At 45.5% G+C, this 19,132-nt stretch overlaps 1 protein-coding gene across 1 annotated transcript; it reads left to right on the top strand.

Moving 5' to 3' along the window:
* The first annotated feature begins 4,078 nt into the window (after positions 1-4,078).
* Positions 4,079-18,722, top strand: brpf3b (bromodomain and PHD finger containing, 3b). The gene is made up of 13 exons (XM_023990928.2): positions 4,079-4,675; positions 5,762-7,348; positions 7,637-7,793; positions 8,277-8,408; positions 8,659-8,787; positions 10,273-10,585; positions 11,307-11,573; positions 12,158-12,706; positions 12,963-13,044; positions 13,196-13,290; positions 14,146-14,243; positions 14,663-14,817; positions 17,281-18,722. Exons 2-13 carry the CDS (start codon positions 5,796-5,798, stop codon positions 17,462-17,464), a joined length of 3,714 nt encoding a protein of 1,237 aa, XP_023846696.1. The 5' UTR covers positions 4,079-4,675; positions 5,762-5,795; the 3' UTR covers positions 17,465-18,722.
* Positions 18,723-19,132: the final 410 nt, after the last annotated feature.

The following is a 19,132-nucleotide window of genomic DNA, read 5'->3' as shown; positions in this document are numbered from 1 at the left end:
GTATCACAATTGTTCATGTTTTATCATACCTGATGTTTAATGGTCTTACTGTATGGTTTTCTTTCTCTAATAATTGATATATTAAATATGAGTTAAATGTAATGTACAGTTGAAGTCGGAAGTTTACATACACCTTTGCCAAATACATTTAAACTTAGTAAAAATTCCCTGTCTTAGGTCAGTTAGGATCACCACTTTATTTTAAGAATGTGAAATGTCAGAATAATAGTAGAGTGATTTATTTCAGCTTTTATTTCTTTCATCACATTCCCAGTGGGTCAGAAGTTTACATACACTCAATTAGTATTTGGTAGCATTGCCTTTAAATTGTTTCACTTGGGTCAAACGTTTCAGGTAGCCTTCCACAAGCTTCCCACAATAAGTTGGGTGAATTGTGGCCCATTCCTCCTGACAAAGCTGGTGTAACTGAGTCAGGTTTGTAGGCCTCCTCGCTCGCACATGCTTTTCCAGTTCTGCCCACACATTTTCTATAGGATTGAGGTCAGGGCTTTGTGATAGCCACTCCAATACCTGGACTTTGTTGTCCTTCAGCGATTTTGCCACAACTTTGGAAGTATGCTTGGGGTCATTGTCCATTTGGAAGACCCATTTGCGACCAAGCTTTAACTTCCTGACTGATTGATGTCTTGAGATGTTGCTTCAATATATCCACATAATTTTCCTCATGATGCCATCTATTTTGTGAAGCGCCCCAATCCCTCCTGCAGCCAAGCTCCTACACAACATGATGCTGCCACCCCCGTGCTTCACGGTTGGGATGGTGTTCTTCAGCTTGCAAGCCTCACCCTTTTTCCTCCAAACATAACGATGGTTATTATGGCCAAATAGTTACATTTTTGTTTCATCAGACCAGAGGACATTTTTCCAAAAACCACGATCTTTGTCCCCATGTGCAGTTGCAAACCGTAGTCTGGCTTTTTTTATGGCGGTTTTGGAACAGTGGCTTCTTCCTTTCTTTTGTACCTGTTTCCTCCAGCATCTTCGCAAAGTCCTTTGCTGTTGTTCTGGGATTGATTTGAACTTTTCGCACCAAAGAACGTTCATCTCTAGGAGACAGAACGTGTCTCTTTCCTGAGAGGTCCCATGGTGTTTATACTTGCGTACTATTGTTTTTACAGATGAACGTGGTACCTTCAGGCGTTTGGAAATTGCTCCCAAGGATGAACCAGTCTACAATTTATTTTCTGAGGTCATGGCTGATTTCTTTTTGATTTTCTCATGATGTCAAGCAAAGAGGCACTGAGTTTGAAGGTAGGCCTTGAAATACATCAACAGGTACACTTCCAATTGACTCAAATGATGTCAATTAGCCTATCAGAAGCTTCTAAAGCCATGACATCATTTTCTGGAATTTTCCAAGCTGTTTAAAGGCACAGTCAACTTAGTGTATGTAAACTTCTGACCCACTGGAATTGTTATACAGTGAATTATAAGTGAAATAATATCTGTAAACAATTGTTGGAAAACTTACTTGTCATGCACTAAGTAGATGTCATAACCGACTTGACAAAACTATAGTTTGTTCACAAATGTGTGGAGTGGTTGAAAAATGAGTTTTAATGACTCCAACCTAAGTATATGTAAACTTCTGATTTCAGCTGTATGTGATAGGGACTTTTTTCTCAATAAATGGCCAATTATTCATACATCCTTACTTCGGTCTCTGAATGCTAGACTTTTCTCTAACCTAACTCATCTAAAAAAAGCGATGTCCTGGGCCGTTCGCACTACCCTCTGTAGTGCCTTGTGGTCGGAGGCAGAGTAGTTGCCATACCAGGCAGTGATGCAACCAGTCAGGATGCTCTCGATGGTGCAGCTGTAGAACCTTTTGAGGATCTGAGGACCCATGCCAAATCTTCCTGAGGGGGAATAGGTTTTGTTGTGCCCTCTTCATGACTGTCTTGGTGTGCTTGGACCATTCTAGTTTGTTGGTGATGTGGACACCAAGGAACTTGAAGCTCTCAACCTGCTCCACTACAGCCCCGTCGATGAGAATGGGGACGTGCTCGGTCCTCCTTTTCGTGTAGTCCACAACCATCTCCTTAGTCTTGGTTACGTTGAGGGATAGGTTGTTATTCTGGCACCACCCGGCCAGGTCTCTGACCTCCTCCCTATAGGCTGTCTCGTCGTTGTCGGTGATCAGGCCTACCACTGTTGTGTTGTCTGCAAACTTAATGATGGTGTTGGAGTCGTGCCTGGCCATGCAGTCGTGGGTGAACAGGGAGTACAGGAGGGGACTGAGCACGCACGCTGAGGGGCCCATGTGTTGAGGATCAGAGTGGCAGATGTGTTGTTACCTACCYTTACCACCTGGGGKTGGCCCGTCAGGAAGTCCAGGATCCAGTTGCAGAGGGAGGTGTTTAGTCCCAGAGTCCTTAGCTTATTGATGAGCTTTGAGGGCACTATGGTGTTGAATGCTGAGCTTTAGTCAATGAATAGCATTCTCACATAGGTGTTCCTTTTGTCCAGGTGGGAAAGGGCAGTGTGGAGTKCAATAGAGATTGCATCATCTGTGGATCTGTTGGGGAAGTATGCAAATTGGAGTGTGGCTAGGATTTCTGGAATAATGGTGTTGATGTGAGCCATGACCAGCCTTTCAAAGCACTTCATGGCTACAGACGTTAGTGCTATGGGTCAGTAGTCATTTAGGCAGGTTAACTTAGTGTTCTTGGGCACAGGCACTATGGTAGTCTGCTTAAAACATGTTGGTATTTCGGACAGGGAGAGGTTGAAAATGTCATTGAAGACACTTGCCAGTTGGTCACCGCATGCTCGCAGTACACGTCCTGGTAATCTGTCTGGACCTGCGGCCTTGTGAATGTTGACCTGTTTAAAGGTCTTACTCACATCGGCTGCATAGAGCATGATCACACAGTCTTCCAGAACAGCTGGTGCTCTCATGCATGTTTCAATGTTATTTGCCTCAAAGCGAGCATAGAWGTAGTTTAGGTCGTCTGGTAGGCTCGTGTCACTGGGCAGCTCTCRGCTGTGCTTCCCTTTGTAGTCTGTAATGGTTTGCAAGCCCTGCCACAGCCGATGAGTGCCAGAGCCGGTGTACTACGATTCGATCTTAGTCCTGTATTGAAACTTTGCCTGTTTGATGGTTCGTCAGAGGGCATAGCGGGATTTCTTTTAATCTTCCGGGTTAGAGTCCTGCACCTTGAAAGCAGCAGCTCTAGCCTTAGCTCAGTGCGGATGTTGCCTGTAATCCATGGCTTCTGGTTGGGGTGTATATGGTCACTGTGGGGACGACATCATCGATGCACTTATTGATGAAGCCAATGACTGATGTGGTGTATCCTCAATGGGAGGAATCTCGTAACATATTCCAGTCTGTGCTAGAAAAACAGTCCTGTAGCTTAGCATCTGCTTCATCTGACTACTTTTTTATTGATCTAGTCACTTGTGCTTCCTGCTTAAATTTTTGCTTGTAAGCAGGAATCAGGATGATAGAATTATGGTCAGATTTGCCAAATGGGGGGCGAGGGAGAGCTTTGTATGCGTCTCTTGTGTGTGGGGTAAAGGTGGTCCAGAGTTTTTTTTCCACTCAGGTTGCACATTTAACATGCTAATAGAAATTTGGTAAAAACGGATTTAAGTTTCCCTGCATTAATTAAAGTCCCCGGCTACTAGGAGCGCCGCCTCTGGGTGAGCGTTTTCTTGTTTGCTTATGGCAGAATAATGCTGTCACAGCCTCAGTCTGTGGTGGTATGTAAACAGTTACGAGAAATACAGAAACTTTATGTAGATAGTATTCTCTAACTAAGAATCAGTTGAAATAGAAGTAGGCTAATTCAAAGAGGACTATTCAAACAGGCTAAAATAATTTATTTGCCCATTATTGTTTCTGTTTATTGTTCATGTTTAAATCTCGGCCAGCTAAACTGTTAATTTTCCATTCCATGTTTGTTTGAAAAGCAAGCAAATATTTCATTTACTAAACTTTAAACGAATTTGTTTGCACATCATGCTCATTGCCCTGTCATACTTTTTAGGCTCATTATTTTGCATAGGTTTTAGGCCTGGCTGCTACCGTATGTTATTTTGCGTCAAACTGCTCAAAGTGTTTCCGAGACTCGTTTGTGTAGCGCGCTGTTGCAACCGGATCTGCAATGATATATTACTACTAGCTCTTTCGTACCATGTTGCACTTGCGGGGCAAAGTTGGGGCATTGCAACGACTGTTTCAATTGTATTGATACATATCAATACACATTATTAGCTAAATCAAAAGCCATAAGTGTCGCTTCAAAGTGTTAAATTCTTAAATTAAATGTGTAGCCGGCGCGCGAAACCATAACCTCCGGATGGCCTGCTTTGGTCAAGGGGCGTGTTTTAGCCTCGCTTTCCCTACTCGGTACCGCACATCCGAGGTTGCGGCTAGCTAGGAAATGCTATTCTCCTTGTCAAAACTGGGTCGACAACTTACTCGCTTCTATACTAGGATAATAAATTAGCTAGCTATGTTTAATGTCAGTATTTGGAAACGATTGGGCGTGTATTTAAGGGAGGACTGAGGCAACAGACGTTTTATCAACGAAATATACTGTACTGGCTTTTGGTGTAGGTGTTGCAGGGTGAGCTAACGTTAGCTAGCTAAACTAGCCAACGATAAACCTGTGTTTCATTCCCGGTTGCCGAACTGCCAGTGAAGGTAAGATACCATCGTTGTTACAGTTTTCAACGACGAGGATTAGCTGGTTCATATCATACACATCTATATGTTAGGGACTGCATTTGTCTTCCCAGTAACGTTAGCTAGCCTGTAGTAGCGGCTACACATTAGTAGGTTGGTAAAAGAAGCGCGAGCTAAAGAGCTAAGGTAACTTAGCTAGCTATCCTGTAAGCCAAAGCCAGCTCATTTGGAGCAACTAGTTAGCTACCAGCGCTATCTAAAGTTGTTCCATTAGCTAGTTAATGTTAGTTCGTGCACTTAGCTAACTTAGTWAGCAAGTGTTGCACTTTTTGGGTCAGATCTCATATAGCTTCATTTTGTCTAACAGTCGTAACTAGCTAGCTAACGTTAGATAGCACGTTCAATTTACGTTCGTCAGCTCTATAATGTTTAATGATTTGGGTTTGTGTGTTGTATTCAATTTGTTTAAAACAAATGGCGGACATTTTTATCTGGAAAAGGGCACTTGTCATAAGTTCGCTGAGGCACACTAGGCACTTGATTGGCTTTGAGGTTGCTTGATCCAAATAACGGGGGAAATGATTGGCTGTGTAGCTATTGTAGGGCTGACTAAACGCTGCTGTTGGTAGTTTCTGTCTGTGTAATGACATAACGCAAAGGATAACGTACAGAAACATCTACTCGTGATTTACTGGCTGTGGAGAGTACTGTAGTAGACCACAGCTAGTTTATTATGTGTTGACTGCGGTGTGCAATCCACTATTTGACACTAGGGCACCTTTCAACCCATTTGAGTATAGCCATAGCTCCTATACTATCAGTTATGCCGTAACTCCTCCCCAATGACCTGCCAAAATAAAAATGCTGCATGGTTACTTTGTTCAGATTCAGTCTGTGTGTCACTGTCAATGATGGTGGAAATGTTGTGTACATGTGGTTAGATGGCTATTGTTGGCCAACTAAACATAATTTGTGCACACATTGAGTGGCATAACATTTAGAAGGCAATGTTTGGCCTTTGCTGTCCATCTGTTAAAAATTCTTAGCTAGCCATTTCCAGTTTTGAGTTAATGACGGTATGTTCTTGCCTTCATCTGATTGCAGCAGTGGGTGTCGGGCGCTGCGTGGTAGGAGGCCCATGAGGAAGCCACGGCGGAGGGGCCACCTGGTCGGGGGAGGGGATGCAGGTGGGAGAAAGTCTTACCAAGCTGGTAGGGGACGAGGTGGGGCCCGGCAGCGCTCCCCTTCACCCTACAGCCTCAAGGTGTCCCCAACCAGAGAGACACTGACTTATTCCCAGGCCCAGAAAGTGGTGGAAGTAGACTTGGATGGCAGGCTCCACCGGATCTCCATCGTGGACCCTCTGACGGTCATCACAGAGAACGAGATGACGGCCCAGGACATCACTGAGTGCAACAGCAACAAAGAGAACAGCGAACAGCCCGTCGCACCCGCCAGTGCCAACCCCGGACGCAAGCCGCCCGCCATGCCCAGAGGCCGAAAGAAAGACTCCAAACATTCCTGCTCCACATCATCGTCCTCTTCCTCCACACCTCAGAACCACTGCCCCAACTCTCACTCACAACCTCACAACAACAAGACTAACTCCTCACACAACCATCATCAGACCCCCCTTCCCGAGCCCACCTTCCGGATGCTGGAGTCCTTCAGCCCCTGTGCGGCGCCCTCTCTGCCCACGGCCTACTACCGCTACATAGAGCGCTCGGCAGAGGAGCAGGARGCGGAGGCAGAGTATGACATGGACGAGGAGGACACGGCCTGGCTGGAGATGGTGAACGCCAGGCGGGCGTCAGACGGCCACGCCACAGTCTCCCCTGACACTTTCGAGCTGCTGGTGGACCGCCTGGAGGAGGAGTCTTACCGGGAGGCTCGCAGCCGGGCGCCCTCTCAGAGCGCCATTGACGACGATGCCTTCTGCTGCGTGTGCCTGGACGACGAGTGCCTCAACAGCAACGTCATCCTCTTCTGTGACGCCTGCAACCTGGCTGTGCACCAGGAGTGCTACGGCGTGCCCTACATCCCAGAGGGCCAGTGGCTGTGCCGCTGCTGCCTGCAGTCGCCCCAGCGGCCTGTGGATTGTGTGCTATGCCCCAACCGGGGTGGCGCCTTCAAGCAGACCAGTGACGGGCGCTGGGCCCACGTGGTGTGTGCCATCTGGATCCCCGAGGTGTGCTTCGCCAACACTGTTTTCCTGGAACCCGTGGAAGGGGTGGACAACATCCCGCCTGCCCGCTGGAAGCTCACCTGCTACCTTTGCAAGCAGAAGGGTCGTGGCGCTGCCATCCAGTGCCACAAGGCCAACTGCTACACAGCCTTCCATGTTACGTGCGCCCAGCGCGCCGGGCTCTTCATGAAGATTGACCCTGTGCGGGAGACCAACGTCAACGGCACCACCTTCTCGGTGAAGAAGACAGCCTTCTGTGAGGCGCACTCGCCGCCGGGCCAGGAGGGGGGAGCGGGGGGGTCGGACGAGGAGGATCCCACAGGGAGGGCCGTGGGGGGCCGGGCCAGCCGGGGGCGCAGTGCATACACAGAGGCCCCACAGGTGCAGAAGCGGAGCAAGAAGGAGGGCAAGCACGGGAAGAGGAAGGGGAAGAAGGGTCCGGATGTGGCTGCCAACCGCGCCGCCACTACGCCGATGGTCGCAGTTCCACAGATCCCCACTCAAAGGTCTGTGTTCACCAGCCTCCTCTTGTTGTTAGTGGCGCTTTAGCCGGCAGGATTCTACCTATACTGTCATGCTGCATTTGGCTCATAGGTATATATTAGTGTGTAAGATGCTTAAACGTCCATGGGGCCTCATCCTAACTCCAGATGCACGTTGACAATGTGCAAAGTTTCTTGTAGCCCATACGGAATCTTAATTTAGGATCTGGCCCATTGTGTGAACGACAAGAATACCTTTCAAATGATGTAGTAATGAATAGTGTGTGTTAAACTCCTCCCGATGCCACACAGGTTGAACACCATCTGCAAAGGGATTCTGGTCCAGAGGAAGAACCAGTTCATGCAAAGGCTGCACAACTATTGGCTCCTGAAACGCCAGTCACGGAACGGTGTCGCGCTCATTCGTCGTCTGCACTCCCATGTCCAATCACAGAGGCACATTGAACAGGTCAGAGGTCATTGGGCACTCTAAGGTCAAAGGGACTGTTAACATCAGGGGGTTATTCTGTCGAATGCCACAATAGAAGAGTGCAGATGTCTGTAGAAATATATAATCTGAAGAAATATCATCGGAAGTGCTGGCTGGCTCAATTTAAAATTGCATGTTTTTGGAATCGTGTATAATACATTTCTATGTGTTTATATTGAATATTCTCCTCAGAGTATCCTATAACAATGATGTTCAGTAATTCAAATCCCCGGGTGCATCTCTACAATATTATGTAGAGTCCTCTTTTCCCTCCATCTTCACTGTATAAATAGTACAAAATGGACAGGTGAAAGCAAAATGGTGGATCTTTACCAGGAGTTTCCCATCATGGCAGATGAAGGGAATGAGAAGACAAGTGGAAGCCACACCTCATACAATTGAAGCACCCCCTACATTGTGTGTTGGGGAGTTGTTTGAATTAATATCTCTGTGTGTTTGCAGCCGGAGCCCGATGAGAAGGTGTGTGCTGTGAGGGAGGAGCTGAAGTACTGGCAGAAGTTGCGACAGGACCTGGAAAGAGCCCGGCTGTTGGTGGAGCTCATCCGCAAGCGGGAGAAACTGAAGAGAGAGCAGGTATGGAGACTAGACTGTCTGTTTATGCATTTGCTCCATATCACGGTCTGTCCATGCTTTGACAATTCAGGTTGTTACTGAAAAAAGACAACTTATTCTGTGTTTTCCCCACTTAAATAAGAGGTTAAGATACTTAATTAAAAATATCATACAGTACCTTCATTTAGTCTGCTGAGAAATTTAGATTTATTTGTGAGTTGCTGGCCTCCCTTCCGAACTCCATCCCATCTCTCTCTCACCCTCCCCAAAGGTCAAGGTTCACCAGGCGGCCCTGGAGCTACAGCTGACCCCAATGCAGGTGCTGCTGCGCTCCACACTGGACCAGCTGCAGGAGAAAGATGCAGGCCAGATCTTTGTACAGCCCGTCAACCTCAAGGAGGTCAGTCACCATGCTAATACTGTAGAACCTCAGGGATACGGACCTCGGAGTAACTGACCAGTCAACCGAATGAGAAATATCAAACCTGTTATTAAATGCAAAAAACGTAACTTGTGTATGCTACAGACAAATGTAAATGTTGCTTACATGTGTTAAAAACATATTTACAGTACCTGGCTAAATGGTTTGAAAATCCATGGTGATTTACTTTTTATTTATTTTTTATTAAGGGTAGAAGCTGTTTTTACTTGAATTTTAAAGTCACTGACTTTTTTCTTTTTTCGAATGACCTCCAGTACTGACGTGTCCGTGTCTCTGAGGATCAGGGAAAATGATGCATAGCCTGCACAGTACTGAGATCTGTTTTGCCCAATACTGGGGATTTGATTCTTTCACATGGTTTATGTCGTGTTGTAGTGGTGTAGGGACGTGTCCTGCTGCATCTGTCATGAGACTACCACGTGTTCTGTTCATCTTTGTTGGTTACTGCCGACAAGTCAATGTTAGACCCGTTGCCCGTTCATAGTCTGTTTCCCACTGTTGCTTAGCTTAGGGTGCTTATCTTTTTTACTCGCTCCCAAATCACCCCTCATCCCAACTCCTTTGATATACAACCGATTAATGTAATAAATATGATCATGACGGCTTGGCTTTAGTCCGGGGATCTCCAACAGGTTGATCACAGGCTAGCAGTAGCTCGCAGCCCGCATTTGAGTAGCTCGCCAAATGATTTTGAAAGTACATGCCATTTTCACGCTTTCCATCGCAAACTGTCATAAATAAATCTCACAAGTATCAGCCACCGCAAGCTCCCAGCTACTATCTAACCAACGGAACGTTGACAACCCTTCTCCTGGTAAACCTAACACAATATCTGCCAATTAATTTCCAGCAATCTTGCCAGTCTGTATGTGTAGTGCGCCCGTTTGTCTATCATTCTGTGATGTGATAACGGTCTTGTGGGTTGACAGAAATAGTTTCCAAAGAACCTTTTCAATTAAATGGTAACCGCAAAGTACACTTACCTGGCAGAAGTATATCATGAGTAAGTATAACATTTGTATCTATTATTTGAAAACTTTGCCATTAAATGTACAGCAGCAGTACAGAACTATCATTAGACGGCACATTCCTCACTCATTAGATGCGCAATTAAAGGGAACACTCAAAATAAAATTGTTGGTTTTGATGTGATTATTTAAGCATTGACATGAACTCAGAACATCCAATTTTGTTTCTCTATGAACAATTGTGAATTTGAGTGGAACGACTCTAAAACCAGGAAAGCATAATGATTTTACAGGGCCCCCTTAGTTGTTTATTAACCATTATTTTACCAGGTATATTGATAGAAAACGGTGCCCTTCTTTCTATTGTACACTAAGGATCTCTCATGGGGGAAAAGGTTGAAGACCCCTGCTTTAGACTGTGTATGTGTCTGTCTCCCTGACTGTCTTTCTGCTCTTCCTCCTCTGTCCCCCCCAGGTCCCAGACTACCTGGAGTTTATCAGCCAGCCCATGGACTTCTCCACCATGCGCTCCAAGCTGGAAGCCCACAGTTACAACTCGCTGGCCCACCTGGAGGTAGACTTCAACYTGATGGTGGCCAACTGCCTGCTGTACAACGCCAAGGATACACTGTTCCACCGTGCTGCCCTGCGTCTCCGTGACCTGGGGGGTGCAATCCTCCGTCACGCCCAGCGACAGGCCCACAACACTGGCCTGGACCCGGCCACGGGCATGCATCTTGCAGAGTCGCCCCAGAAACACGACTACTACCGCTGCACCTGGGAGGACGGTGAGTGACGCTGTGGCACGGATGTTGGCTTGTTTCTGATTCTGAATCTGGGGTCACGCTCTGTAGGCGAATGTTGTGGAGCGTCATTATTAGAGCTGCCGTGATTCTTCTACACATCAGAGAGGTACGTTTGCTCTTGTTCCATGTTGAACGTCGCCCAGGTCCCAAGTAAACCTCTAGCAACACATGTCTCTATGCTAGGCAAGTCTCTACTGCTGCTTCCTTTCCCCCCCCCCCCCCCCCCCCTTATTAAAAACAGATCAAGGTCAAATACAAACAAATCTAACCCAGTTCTTTGTCCTTAAAAAAGGCACCAGAGATGGTCTCTCTTTTGGGGGTGATTTTCACAACAAAGCCTGGAAATGGAATTGGATATACATACTTAGTTGCTGGAATTCAAGTGAGACAGGGGAAATAAAAGTGGAATGAAAGGAGACTCGAAGCAGCGTACTCAGTGTGTGTGTCATAGAAACCGTGGCAGTTTTAAATTTAGATGAACTTCAAACCTGTGTTTGTGTAGCCTACCTGTTCTGTCCTCTGTTTGTAGCCCAGATACTTTGTTCTCATTTCTTTTGGAGTGAGCTCCAGCCTGTGGTGATATTTAGGGTAACACTTTCCCTGAGCTATTTTGAGTTGCTTTATTGTGTTGAGGAGTTTGCCGTCTTGTGGGCAATGATATAGAGTCGTAAACCCATCTATGTGGCGTTCCGTCCCTGTGTAGTGGACACCCTGCTGGACCCCGAGAACCGTCTGCACATGTCTCCTGAGGAGCAGCTGAAGGAGCTGCTGGACAAGCTGGACGTGGTGGCCACCATGCGCTCCAGCGGCGCCCGCACCCGCCGTATCCGCCTCCTGCGCCGCGAGATCAACAGCATCCGGTACCGACAGGGCCAGCACCACCGCAACTCGCTCCTCAACGGAGATGTCAAAGATGAAGAGGAGGAGGGGAAAGACGCGGAGGCTGACAACGGCCTGTCTTCAGATAAAGGTGAGTGATCGAAACGTTGGCAATGTGTCGTTGTATGATAGTGACGTTTAATTACCTATAGAAACCGCCTATTTAATGATCTGCTCTGCTGAAACGAGACCGGTTGCAATCATGAGCTAACAGCAAATTATCCTCAGGTAATTGAGCCAGGGTCCCCCCACGCACCAACCCAAAGCACTTCACTGTCTGCAGTCTAGTAAGTAGGGTCCCACGTAGTGGCCTCACAACCCTCTCCAGGCGCACTCTGCGTTTCTTCTCGTCCTCTGCACCGCCACCTCATGGACTCGCCTCCATTGGCCTCATACAGTCATGTCATCCCACCTCTGACACCAATGTAGTACATTTCAGGGGGGGAACCGAGAATACTAGGCAATCGAACCTTGGTCAAGCATGCTAGTGTTTTTTTTGCCATTTAATTAAGAAGTTGTGCTAATTCACCTATCCATTTGTTTTGCTGAGTTGTGAACTTTTGACTTTGTATTGGACGCCCTAACTAATCACAACATGATGAAAGCCAAGACTCAATCATCGAAGTATTATTTAAATGAACTGTCAGTTTGATCAGTCCCTTTCTCCGCTTTCAGAGGACCTCAAATGTACCCCTCCCCCAACGCTGGAGCCAACGTGCCTGGCACCACCCCCTCTGCAGGGAGATGCACCCCTGGAGCCTCCCACGCTGCGCCCCATGACGGGGGAGCTAAGGACCCTGGGCCATCCCAAAAAGCGCCTGAAATTGGACAGCGAGAGCTCAGATAGTGGTACTCCCACCCTTGACGCTACAAGAAACAAGAATTGCACTAAAGCAGAAGAGGCGCCCAGTTTATACTGTGGCGGGCTGGTGGTCAACGGTCTTTCCGACACCTTGTCCCCACGCCCTGCCACCGCGGGAGTAGGGCGCCGGACTTCTGTGCTTTTCAAAAAAGCAAAGAACGGAGCAAAGTTGCTTAGAGAGAAAGACAGTCTTGGCGGTAGTGTCCCCCCGACCCCCAATTCCGCTTTAAGTACCCCTTTATCTACCCCGTCTAAGATCCCCCAGCAGAGCTCATTCAGCACACCTGAACGGGGGAGCCCTAGTCAAGGTGCCATCTCAGAGGGGGAGCTGGACAAGACCCCTAACCATACACTGGAGACTAGTAAGTGGCTGAATATGCGCTTCTTTTGATTTAAGCCTAATTTATACATTTTGTATTTCAAGAACGCAATTAGCTATGCAAAATGGCTGTTGTACGTATTTGGGTAGCAGGAAAACATAAACGTGTGCGGCCCTGAAACTTGAAACTACTCAGGATTGCCATTTTGCGTAGTTAATTGTGTTGCGTACTTGCATAAGTTGTAAATTAGGCTTTATACTCAGCAAGTGTCTGACAATTGGTTTCTGTCTTCTTTCAGGACTCACCAATGGGTTCAAAAGCGACAACGATGGTGGTTCTGACTCAGACTGTAGCCCTCCACCAATCCTTCACAAAGAAATGTAAGACATACGCTAACTCCTGAGTGTTATGAATTTGTGTAGTATAATGTTATTTGGGCTGATCTCAGGTTATCATCCGATTTTCACTGGCTGCATTAACGTATCTGCAGTACAACAGCACAGCCTACTGAAATACTGTGTACCCCAACAGCAGCGCACCACCCAAACGAAGCCTTGGAAAACCTGCACTTTCCAAAGTACCTTTCTTGGAGACTGTTACCGGGGATGCAGATTACACCGCTACAGGTATGAGAATCACAGTATCATCGTTGGACAATATAAAATAATAGTCCACTTTTTAAATATATACATATAAAACTTTCTCCTCTGAACAGTTGATGTTGAGATGTGCATGTTACATGAACTTTGATGCATTTATTTGGGCTGCAATCTGAGGCTGGTAACTCTAATGAACTTCATCCTTTGCAGCAGAGGTAACTCTGGGTCTTCCTTTCCTGTGGCGGTCCTCATGAGAGCCAGTTTCATCATAGCGCTTGATGGTTTTTGCAACTACAGTTGTAGAAACTTTCCAAGTTCTTAATTTTCCCGATTGACTTACCTTCATAGGRCTGTCTTCTGTATACCATCCCTACYTTGTCACAACTGACTGGCTCAAACGCATTAAGGAAAGAAATTCCACAAATGTAACTTTGAACAAGGCACACCTGTTAATTGAAATGCATTCTAGGTGACGACCTCATGAAGCTGGTTGAGAGAATGCCAGGAGTGTGCAGAGCTGTCATCAATGGCTGCTTTGAAAAATCTCACATAAAATATATTTTGATTTGTGTAACACTTTTTTGGTTACAATATAGAGAATAGTAAAAAATTCAGAAAAATCCTGGAATGAGTAAGTGTCAACATTTGACTGGTACTGTGTTCACACAGCTTTGAGAGACTGTTGAAAAATGTTCAGCGTCTTGATTTGAACAATATGAAATTGGTCTATCCTGTTGCAGACTACTTTTTCTTGGGTGTTGATAACCACTTTCCTTTTTGGATGACAGAACTCTACCGTGTCTACCGTCCAAGATACACACCCCATTTACTGCATATTTGTATTTAGAATCGAYATTTGTCTTTTCCTGTCTGTCTCCGCAGGCAGTGGTATCCTGATGCCTTTTGAAAATGTAGTGGTGCTGGAGCCCCTGGACTTGGTCTGGGCCAAGTGTCGGGGATACCCCTCCTACCCTGCATTGGTGAGAGAATGCATTGGGCAAACAKCTGCTTGCCTACACTGATACAGGTCCCAAATGAAGAGATTAGCGGTTACCTGGGCTTAGTATCATAGGGTTAACACTTGGAAATGTATTTATGGTCTGAAATGGCAGGAGATCTAAAGTTATGCCACTCTAAAATCCACTAACACAAAGCATATTGCATTTTAGGACATATTTACTGTTCAATAGACTAACAATCTCCAAAGGTTAGTTCAGAATCACAGAAACGTCCCATATTGCTCAGTGTCTGCCTTTTTACTGTAAATTGTTTTTGTAATGTTAAGCCACCCTAAAATCCAGTGTAACACTTAATTTGGCACATATTTGCTGTATCTAATGTTAAGGGGTTTTGAATTGTCAAAATAAAACCAGTCCAATTAATCTTTTCCATTGGCCAGATCATTGACCCTGAGATGCCCCAGGAGGGCTTGTTTCACAACGGGGTCCCCATCCCCGTGCCCCCACTGGACGTCCTGCAGCTGGGGGAGCAGAGGACAGAGGAGGCTGGGGAGAAGCTCTTTCTGGTGCTCTTCTTTGACAACAAGAGGACATGGTGAGAGGAGGGTGGGGGTGTTTGGCTAGCACTTAAGTGACCACAAGCTGCTCTCTAACCTCACATTCTAGGGCTGCGTCATATCTTTGGGTTCCTAGCTTCCTTGTAGGGCAAGGGGTGTCAAACTCATTTGGTCCGGGGGCCGCATTCAGTCTTCAATGGGGTACAGAGGGCCGCACTGAGTGTGTTATTTCCTTGCCGTCAACATCGGAACAAAATTGTCCTCTATCCATCGTTTTGGTAATTTTCTATGCTCACTGACTGGTTCGGTGATTATTAGTGAGCTGGACACAGTCAAGAAACTGTATGAATGTACAGTGGGGAGAACAAGTATTTGATACACTGACAATTTTGCAGGTTTTCCTACTTACAAAGCATGTAGAGGTCTGTAATTTTTATCATAGGTACACTTCAACTGTGAGAGAAGGAATCTAAAACAAAAATCCAGAAAATCACATTGTATGATTTTTAATTAATTAATTTGCATTTTATTGCATGACATAAGTATTTGATACATCAGAAAAGCAGAACTGAATATTTGGTACAGAAACCTTAGTTTGCAATTACAGAGATCATACGTTTCCTGTAGTTCTTGACCAGGTTTGCACACACTGCAGCAGGGATTTTGGCCCACTCCTCCATACAGACCTTCTCCAGATCCTTCAGGTTTCGGGGCTGTCGCTGGGCAATACGGACTTTCGGCTCCCTCCAAAGATTTTCTATTGGGTTCAGGTCTGGAGACTGGCTAGGCCACTCCAGGACCTTGAGATGCTTCTTACGGAGCCACTCCTTAGTTGCCCTGGCTGTGTGTTTCGGGTCGTTGTCATGCTGGAAGACCCAGCCACGACCCATCTTCAATGCTCTTACTGAGGGAAGGAGGTTGTTGGTCAAGATCTCGCGATACATGGCCCCATCCATCCTCCCTTCAATACGGTGCAGTCGTCCTGTCCCCTTTGCAGAAAGCATCCCCAAAGAATGATGTTCCACCTCCATGCTTCACGGTTGGGATGGTGTTCTTGGGGTTGTACTCATCCTTCTATTCCTCCAAACACGGCGAGTGGAGTTTAGACCAAAAAGCTCTATTTTTGTCTCATCAGACCACATGACCTTCTCCCATTCCTCCTCTGGATCATCCAGATGGTCATTGGCAAACTTCAGACGGGCCTGGACATGCGCTGGCTTGAGCAGGGGACCTTGCGTGCGCTGCAGGATTTTAATCCATGACGGCGTAGTGTGTTACTAATGGTTTTCTTTGAGACTGTGGTCCCAGCTCTCTTCAGGTCATTGACCAGGTCCTGCCGTGTAGTTCTGGGCTGATCCCTCACATTCCTCATGATCATTGATGCCCCACGAGGTGAGATCTGCATGGAGCCCCAGACCGAGGGTGATTGACCGTCATCTTGAACTTCTTCCATTTTCTAATAATTGTGCCAACAGTTGTTGCCTTCTCACCAAGCTGCTTGGCTATTGTCCTGTAGCCCATCCCAGCCTTGTACAGGTCTACAATTTATCCCTGATGTCCTTACACAGCTCTCTGGTCTTGGCCATTGTGGAGAGTTGGAGTCTGTTTGATTGAGTGTGTGGACAGGTGTCTTTATAACAGGTAACGAGTTCAAACAGGTGCAGTTAATACAGGTAATGAGTGGAGAACAGGAGGGCTTCTTAAAGAAAAACTAACAGGTCTGTGAGAGCCGGAATTCTTACTGGTTGGTAGGTGATCAAATACTTATGTCATGCAATAAAATGCAAATTAATTACTTAAAAATCATACAATGTGATTTTCTGGATTTTTGTTTTAGATTCCGTCTCTCACAGTTGAAGCTGTACCTATGATAAAAATGACAGACCTCTACATGCTTTGTAAGTAGGAAAACCTGCAAAATCGGCAGTGTATCAAATACTTGTTCTCCCCACTGTATGTCCATTATCTTTTATACACAGTTTTGTTTTTAGTCATTTTAAAGTAGAAACATTTTTTTGTATGTTTGACACCTCTGTTGTAGGGTGTACTGAAGAACATGCCCAAAAAGTTTTGCTTTTGCGTTGTCGAATGGCAATTACATTTAACATTTACATTTAAGTCATTTAGCAGACGCTCTTATCCAGAGCGACTTACAAATACATATATTGGAGCTCATAGGGGTCAATAACGGTTAGACAGAAATATTCCTCTGTTTATAGTGCACCTGACTTAAAAAATCTGTAAAAAAAGTGCACCTGACTTAAAAAATCTGTAAGTAGGAAGTCTGGTCTGTGAAAAAAAGAAAAGAAAATGTGATTCATGTAAGAGAAAGAAGTTCACTGTATAAAAATGTGGGACTTCATTAGGTAAGTTAACCTTTATCCTGAACATACACTTTAATGTCCAGTGTCTGCTCAAAGCCATTGGATGTGCATGCGTACGTCCCTCAGCTATAGATGTATTCGCTTCAACGGCCCTCCCCTCTCTTCTCCCACCTGCAGGCAGTGGCTCCCGCAGGACAAAGTGACTCCTCTGGGTGTGGATGACACGGGTGACAAGCTGCGTATGATGGAGGGCAGGAAGACCACCATCCGCAAGTCTGTGCAGGTGGCCTATGACCGCGCCATGGTCCACCAGAGCCGTGTGCGCCGGGACCAAGCTTTTGTCCCCTCAAACTACCTGTAGCGGTTGGGACCCAAATCAGCCCCTAGCCTTAAACAGTCGTCATTGGTCAGAAAGATCTGGATGGCTTTAAGCTTATCTGGACACTTCTCATAGGTCTGAACGGGTGTATTGCAAGCAGTATCCCTACTGGTTACACCTTTCTTAGTCCTTTCAGATCTATGCGGTGTCTGGGGGGGGTCAATGCACCTCATTTCCCCCCTATACCAATCTGTCAGTCTGATTTCAGGCTGTATAAGGCGGTATGGAGAGGTATCTATCMCACTTGGGGGGGAGGAGAGCATAAGGCAGCAATCCTCAATCCTGCTTCTGGGGTGCTGTAGTTCTGCAGTTTAATCCAGGTTAGTGCCACCATGACACCCGAGTCATCTAATCAACTGATCTTCAAGCCCTTGGTGAGTTGAATCAGGTGTTTCACTGCTGAGCTTGGACCTGCAATACTRTATCTCTCCTGGAGCGGGATTGGAGGTATTTATTTGTGAGCCATCTTGATGCCACCGAGAACAGATGGAGCTGCAGTAGCTGGATCAAAGTTCAATGAACACCTCCCTTTTTGTATAATGCTACTGCCAAGGAATCAAATGGTTGGAAAAGAGATTTATCATATTTATATGAACTTGAAACTGTATGAATGGATCACTGCCATTTCTTACAAACACTTTTTACATTTTAATGTTTTACAAACCACTTGTTATATATTGTAAAGACACATGTGTGTGTGTGTATATATATGTGTGCATATCATACTAAGCCTAATTTTATGTTGCTACTTTTAAATGCGAATTCAATCACCAATGGGGATGAAGAAAGGCCGTACATACTTATTGCCTTGCTACAGAGTGTATTCAGCTTCTCTTTGTGGATCTGCATAAAGGCACACAATGCAATGGCCAGTTCTTTATCAATTCTTTTTGATACAAAGAAATGTAATTTATTTATGGAAATTGGAAAGTATTGAAATGAAGTTTATATATTGGTTATAGATGGCAAATGGAATCTGTTTAAGATTATAAGATTTGCAACCAAGGTGAGTTACTGATGCAGAGGTGTTTAGATATTGCATTCAGGGGCTGATCAATCCTTAGCCCATCGTAAAGAACATAATGTTATATTTATTATAGAATATTCATAGTATTCCAGACCGGTTTATAAAATGCWGACAAACATTGTAAGCTTGTACAAAATTGCAGATTTGACCTACTCACCAAATAACCTGTCTGAATCAGTATTTTCTCATGTGGGTAAATAAATTGTTCTATCCAATAAACTTTTGCAATTCTTTTTTTGATTGGTTGGAATCTAGGTGTGACAATAAGGTTGACACTTGGGAAAGACATCATTTTGGATGTTATCTGGTAAAAAAAATAATCCACTGAATGGTAAATAACATCCTTACTCAAACACAGTAAAACCTGTGGACAGCAGACCAGGTTTATTTCATCATGTACAATGAGGAAAATCTAAATGAGGAGCTCCAGAACCTCAAAGCGTCTGTATGGCCACAGTCAATGTACAGGGTATGTACGGTACAGTTGATTTTAAACTGAAAATATTGACAGATCTGAAAGGGACAATTTAATTTCAGTTAGTAATGGACATGGAGCAAAGAAGCCCTGCGCTTCTGGTAACCTCATTTTCTATATAGCTAATATCTTCTCCAGATTTGTTCAC

The sequence above is a fragment of the Salvelinus sp. IW2-2015 genome, linkage group LG7 (genome assembly GCF_002910315.2).
Source record: "Salvelinus sp. IW2-2015 linkage group LG7, ASM291031v2, whole genome shotgun sequence".
Classification (NCBI taxonomy): Eukaryota; Metazoa; Chordata; class Actinopteri; order Salmoniformes; family Salmonidae; genus Salvelinus; species Salvelinus sp. IW2-2015.
The sequence above is the reverse complement of the archived record's forward strand: the minus strand, read 5'-3'. Positions and strand labels throughout refer to the sequence as shown.